The sequence below is a fragment of the Sminthopsis crassicaudata genome, chromosome 3 (assembly GCF_048593235.1).
Source record: "Sminthopsis crassicaudata isolate SCR6 chromosome 3, ASM4859323v1, whole genome shotgun sequence".
Lineage (NCBI taxonomy): Eukaryota > Metazoa > Chordata > Mammalia > Dasyuromorphia > Dasyuridae > Sminthopsis > Sminthopsis crassicaudata.
This window is the reverse complement of record NC_133619.1, coordinates 14,067,222-14,074,529: the sequence shown is the minus strand read 5'-3', so window position 1 is coordinate 14,074,529 and position 7,308 is coordinate 14,067,222. Positions and strand designations below refer to the sequence as shown.

Below are 7,308 nucleotides of genomic sequence, written 5' to 3'. Positions count from 1 at the left end.
CATAACCAGAGATGGCTGAGAGCTCCTTCTTCTGTCTCCATATTTAGTCTCAACCAACTTTTCATTCAGACCAAGAACTCAGACCAACGAATATCTGAGTTGGGAGAAGCCATGGAGATTCCCTTGGCCTAAGACCCTCAATAGCACCCTAGACTTCAAGTTTCTCTTACAACATAATGTAGACAGATAAAATTCACACAGAATTTTCTCCATTTGGTTTATTTCAAAGTGTCATGTTCATCCAAGGGAAAGACCAGGAGCACATGTTTCTTTCTAATATTTCAATAAGATTGAGAAAAAATTCTAGGAAATAAAATAAAGGTTCCCTCCAATGGCCTCATCATTAATGACGGTTGCCAGAGATTAGCCAATTACAACAAATAGACCATGTACAAGAATTCACCAAGGGGTATCTGCAAGTGATTGTGGGATACAGAGCTGATTTTAAACACTTTGGGCCTTGCAACTAATGGGCAAAATTAAATTCTGCCAAATGCAAATAATTTGTTATTAGCCAGAATTTTGGATCCTCTATGCTCAGATTTGTTCTGACTACAATTTTGCCTTTTCAGTTTCATGCTATGTGGATCCAAGTATATATTCCCTCCCCCTATCAACTCCTTTATTCGCCATGGGGACACCAAGCCCCAAAACATCCAAACATGAATATTTGGAAGATCTGCATGTGCTACTTTCCCTGCCTTGGTGAACATTCTGGCCCATTTTCTAGGTGAAAAATTAACCCACCAGAGCCTAAATCAATATCTTCCCTAAAGTAGTCAAAAAGCAGTGAAGTGGAAATGCCCAATTCCCAGTAGTAAGAACAGAAGAGGAAAACATATCAGCATTGAAATTTGGAAGTAAGATTCCAGCCTGACTCAGTCATCAAGTACAACTGTAGAAACCGTGACGTTCATCTCACTGCTGACAGAGGCCGACGTCAACTGGATTCCTCCATCAGTGGTAGGGACCTTCCCACTGACAATCTCATCTGTGTTTCTCTTGGGCCGAATCAGGATGATGTAGCACTTGGGGGCAAATATACAACCGAGCAGACCGAAGCTCGATGCCAGGATGGCGAAGATTTCCACAGCCACTTTGAACTTGCCCTTGGTGCTTAAGTAAGCGGGGACGAAAGAGATCCAGACAATAAAGAATACCAGCATCCCGAATGTGACGCATTTTGCCTCGTTGTAATTATCGGGCAGCTTGCGGGCAACAAAGGCGGTTAGGAAGCAGAGAAGGGCCAGAAAGACGTCGAATCCAAATACCGAGCACAACAGCTCAATGGAGCCTTCATTACATTCCAGGATGATCTTAATGGTTTGGGACTCCATGTTTTTGTACAGCTTAGGGGGCATTATTATCAAATAGGCAGTGCAAAGACCCGTCTGGATGAGAACCGAAACGAGCACGATAATCTTTTGACAAATGGGCCAGACAGATATAAATCTGACTTTTGATTTGGATGCTCTATGGGATGAATATAATGTAATGCTTTTACCCAAAATGCAGGAGAGACAAAGAGAAAAGCCCAAAGCGAGCGTCACCTGACGGGACTTGCAAGACCAGTCATAGGGCTTGCCAATGAAGAGGAGAGAAGTAAGAAGGATGATGATGATAGAAAGCTGGAGAAGAAAACTCAACTCCCGGTCATTGGCTTTGGCCAGGGGAGTTTTCCTATAAACCACATACACAATTGTCACAGCCAGGACCACCAGCGCGCTAAAGATGGACAGGGTCACGAGGGTAATGCCTAAGGCTTCATTGTAAGCCAGGAATTCCACCTCTTTCAGGACACAGTCACTGTTGTCATCATTGGACCAGTAATCCTCACCACATTTGTCGCATTCCCTCGAACCTGGAAAACAAATGGAAGAAAAATGAAAATTCTGGAACGGGCGGGGAATCCTGTTTTCTTTGGACCACAATGAAAGAGTGAGAAATCTTAGAAGTCACCTAAACCAATCCCTTCATTTTACAGATGAGGAAAGTGAAACTCACATAGGTTAATGGCTTGCCCATGCCCCAAGGGTGTAAGAGAAGTAGTAGGGCCAGATTTGGAGTCCTGAGTTCCAGTCATAACCTTGGCACTTACTACCCAAGTGACCTTAGGAAAGCCACTAAATCTTGTGTGATCTCAGTTTTCTCAGGTGTAAAATAAAACAATGGAGCTAGATAACTTTTAAGGCTCCTTCTGGCTTGGGGTAAGTCAGTCAGCAGGCATTTATTAAGCACTTACTATGAACCTAAGAACTATGTCAAGTACTGGGTATACAAATGTCAAGACAAAACAATTTTGGGCCTCAATGAGATTATATTTTACCAGGAAAGCAGCACTATATATATGTGTGTGTGTGTGTGTGTGTGTGCATGTGTATATATATACATATATGTGTATGTATATATGTATGTATATATATACATATATGTGTGTATATGTATATATGTGTATATACCATATACATGAATACATATATATATGAACATTCTATATATATACCATATGACCATATATACTATGCATACATGAGAATATGTATGTATACACACACACACACATATATATACACACACTATATAGTATATACATATGTAGACTATATAGCATATGTATAGTCTATGTATACATATGTGTGTATATGTATACTATATATATGTATTAATCTATTTGGATATGTGAGTATATATGTGTATATATATAAAATATATCCATACCATACATTATTTATATATATATATATATATATATATATATATATATATATATATATATATATATATATAGTATGCACACACACAAACAAACATATATATTTTTATTCATTTATTTATTTTCATTTATAAAATACAAACTCATTTCAGTAGGAAGGCACCTAGGGCAGAAGGTGGGATTCTAATTGAACTTTGAAAGAGGATGGAATTCTAAAATAAAGGGGAAAGCAAGTGCATTCCAGGCATTGGGAAGAGTCTAAGAAAAAGTATGTAAAACAAAACTAATGCAAACAGGATTAGAAGGGAAGTAACAAATTGGGAAAATATTTTTACAGTTAAAGGTTGTGATAAAGGCCTCATTTCCAAAATATAGAGAAGTGACCCTAATTTATAAGAAATCAAACCATTCTCCAATTGATAAATGGTCAAAGGATATGAACAATTTTCAGATGATGAAAAAGTATGTAGATGAAAGACATGTTTAAGAGGGATAAAATAAAAACCAATTTAATAAACCACAAAGGGCAGGAAAGGATATGATAAGTACTAAGGCTAGAAAGACTTAAATGGGAGTCAAATTATGAAGGAATTTTTTTTACTTAAGAGAGTTTATATTTGATCCTGGATGCACTAGGAAATCACAAAGGAAAAAAATCTAGACACAGAGAGGTTGCTTGGCTTGTCTGAGGTCACACAGGAGTAAATAGTAGAGTTCTTTGCATTTGTGTCCCCTGCCCCAAAGCCTAGCAGACTCTCTAGAACATAGCAGGCTCTTAATATATGTTGATTGGTTTTTATGAGCTTTGTGTAACACCTCTGCTAGATCTCAAATCTCCTTTTGATCTTCCTCTTCCAAATTAAAAAAATAATAATCATAATCATAATCTTTGTAACAAATAGACAAGCAAAGTAAACCTACATATATGACATAATCAAAAATGGTTGTCTCAATCTGCACCGTGAGAACATGATTATTCTATCAGACACTGATTTATCAGCAGGACTCTGGAATTACTTTCTCTTCCATTTATAATATTCCATTGCTCTTGAGGTAGCAATGACCTTGTATAGCATCGTTCCACTTAACGTTCACTCTCTTTGCATGGGACCAAGTGGTAACATTTGGTCAGGAATGTCTATTTTTGCCATAGAGGAATTTAGAGTGAGGTAAATTCATTTTAGGTATCCCTTAAGAGGTTTTAATTATGGAAATAAAGCAATGACTTTGTTCTAAAATGCCAGCTAACATCACAGACACGGGGTGGGGTGCGGATAAATCTTAGAATGTATTGAAAAGAAAGACAATAGGAAAAAGCTCATTTACCTAGTATTAGCATATTTAAAAAAAAAACCTCACTACTATAAAGCAAAAATGCATCCAACCATGTGTTTCACAAAAGGTAAAAGGCAATCTCACTCTACCTGGCTTACGGGACACATGACCATCGGCACATGGGATACAATCAAAACAGCATATGGGCTCCCCTTGGCGAATCCCCTTCCTGGTTCCAGGTCTACACAGATCAGTGCACACTGATTTCGGGAGCTAAAAAGAACAAAACACAGGTTTTTATTCTACAATGTTAATAAGACTAAAACTGGGATGAAAAAAAAAATCCAGCTAGAGAATACTATGGACCTCTTTACCCACCTTCCTCTTCCTCACCTTCCCACCCTAAACCAAGGGTTTAGTTTGGAAAGGACCAGAAGTGGAAAACCAAACATGGAGATTCACAACTCTGCCTGGTGCCTCCTTCTGAGACAGAAAAGAAAAACAGGCCCAAACCCTACTTATTAACATGGACTATTTATGTGTCTGTTAACCTTTCAACAACATGTAAAAGGATCCCATGAAAGTGGAAACAAAGCAGATCTTGTTCCATCTCATTATTTGCCTCCCCTCCCATAGCCTGAAAAAGTTGTTTGAGAACTAGTTACTTAAGTCTTTTTTTTCCTTCATGTCTTTTGGAAAAACAAAAACCATGAGTAAGAGTGGACCCTAGATATATTGTCACTGATTAACATTAGTATCACCATCACAATCATCATCATCATCATTATAATTATCTTTAAAATTGTGCTTTGAGCTTTACAGATTGCTTTACTAATATCATCTCATTCTATTCCTACAAGAACCTTTGGAGATCGGTACTATTAGCATCCCTATTTTACGGATGAAACTGAAGCAAACAGGAGTAAAAGGATTTGCTTGGCCAGCTAGGAAGTGTCTGAGATCACATTTGAACTCCGGTCTTCCTAACTCAGCCCTCTAACTACCTAGCAGTCAGAATGTTTGGTTAATGGCAACATATTAACTAAGAGAAAGAGAAAAATAATCAACCAGTTACAGTTGTTTCTCTTAGGCTCTACTAAATCTACTTTTGAAATCTTCCCTCTGGGACTTAAGCTCCTATGACCCAGGCTGGGGGAGTTACTAAGTTATTATATGTCATTAAGTACTGCCTTGATGTTTCACTGAAAATCAAGGAAGGATGTTGCAAATGGGAGGAAATTGTAAATTGAAAGTGTTTACATAGTAGCTAAAATGTCTACTTTAATATCAAAATAATGAGAATGTAAACAGCAACCTCTGAGTGAAAGAGCTATGAAAGAATTTCTTTATCTCAGGCAATGAACTCTAAAAGTAGATTATTATCAAGTACCTCCTCTTTAATCATGACTATTAGTACAGAAACTATCTTCCTACAAAGGTGCTAAAAACTTTCCAGCTGGCTTTTCTATGCTATTAAATATAATATATAATCACATATATATGTATATATGCTATGTATATATATATATGTGTGTGTGTATGTATATATATATATATATATATATATATATATATATATATATATATATATATATATATATATATGTAGTATAATAGCTGATCATCTCCACTAAGGATTTAAGAATTCATCAGTTTATATAAAAAGCCATATCTGCTTTGCATTTCCAAGATCTTAACAAATAATAATAATAATAGTTAACATTTATATAGTGTTTATTATATATTAGGCTCTGTACTGAGTATTTTATAAAATTTCATCCTCACAACAATCCTGGAAGATAGGGGTTATTATTACGCTCATTTTACAGAAGAGGAAACTGAAGCAAAGTGAGGTCTAGGATCACACAGCCAGTAGGTATCTGAAGTCAGATTTGAACTCAGGTCTCCCTAAATGCAGAAACAAATATCTCTGAAAAATAACTAAAATTTGATAGGTTTATCCTTTAAATGTATTGGAAAGCCATATGACAGAATAGGCTGACAGAATAGGAATTGATGGAACAAGGAAAAAAGTTGATTTGTGGGAATATTCAAGGTGTAATGATCAAATTCAGGCCATTTTACATTTTACATTTACATTTGCTCTCCTGCTTATCTCTTCCCTGTCTAGGATCTTCTACAGCACCCTTCCCACTGGTCCTTTCCTTCTGCTCCCAGGCATATGTGGATCATCCTAAGTCTGATCAAAGTCTTTCCCATGATCCAGCTCTTCATCCAGTTTTCAGTTTCTCTCTTTTTTCCACCATCAAACTTCTTAAATGAATAACCTTCTGCCTGTTTCCTCATGACTGGTTCCCTTTTCAACTTCCTATATGACAGAATCAGTTTCACCAATTTCATCTAGTCTACATCTTTCATTGCTCCAATGCTGCTCTTTCAGTGGCACCTTTTTGCTTGCCAAATTCAATTGCCTTTTTAAATAATAATTATTCTTCTTATCTCTTCAAATTTGATCTTGTGGATCAAGTCTTTGTCCTTTAAGTTCTCTCCTCCATTGACTTCTCCAGCATAACACTACCCTGGCTGTCCTACTTTTCAATATATATCTTGTATTTCTGCTGCAACCAACTCAACTAACTCTAACTTTCTCTCCCTACCTTTCACACACACACACACACACACACACACACACACACACACACACACACAACTGGACCTTTACTTCCAGAGTTGGTCTTTTGACATACTTTCTTCTCCCTATAATCTCTTATTCAGAGAATACATTATTTTCCAAATTTGACCTTTCATCTATGTTTAAAATCTGTCGCTCTGAACAACTAATATTTATAGTTTGTACTATATGGACGTGAGCTGGGAAGATGGAAGAATTGGAAAGTGAGGATAAGTGTGATTTGAATTGGAAAGCAGTTGACCAACAAGGGACAGATCCAATGGTCGCATACCTAATCTGGAAATAAGCCCAGAATGGAGGTAAGTTAGTGTAAATGGTAACAAAGGGAAGTGGAGTAAAAATAAGTGGAAAGAAATGGAATGTAGAAAAGCAGAAACAGAACTACCAATCAGCTGAAGGACTGCAAAAACTTAGAGCTGCCTCTCCTCTCTAGCTCTCTCCAGGATTCTTCTAGTTCAAGCAGCAGATTAGGTGACCACTCTCTTCCCTCCCTCTCCCCTATTATTTTACAACTCCAGTACAATGGGACAAACATGATGCTGACTTTTTGAGGGACTTTGAAATTCTATATTCTTGGATGGGGCTGACATTTCATCAAGGGAACTGATCAGGTTAAAAAGCTCGGCTTTCTGGGAAGTGGTAGGCATTTTGTTTTTTGTTTTTTGTT

At 37.0% G+C, this 7,308-nt stretch overlaps 1 protein-coding gene across 2 annotated transcripts in view; it reads right to left on the bottom strand.

The window, feature by feature from the left end:
* Positions 1-212: 212 nt before the first annotated feature.
* LOC141560209 (vomeronasal type-2 receptor 1-like) overlaps positions 213-7,308 on the bottom strand; it is a 52,703-nt gene continuing 45,607 nt past the window's right edge. For both annotated transcript variants that reach the window (XM_074298060.1, XM_074298059.1), the window contains 2 exons: positions 4,138-4,261; positions 213-1,861 (listed from right to left, as the gene is read on the bottom strand). In XM_074298060.1, coding sequence (XP_074154161.1) covers positions 879-1,861; positions 4,138-4,261 — 1,107 coding nt within the window. In that variant the 3' untranslated portion in view covers positions 213-878. The remainder of the gene's footprint in view (positions 1,862-4,137; positions 4,262-7,308) is intronic.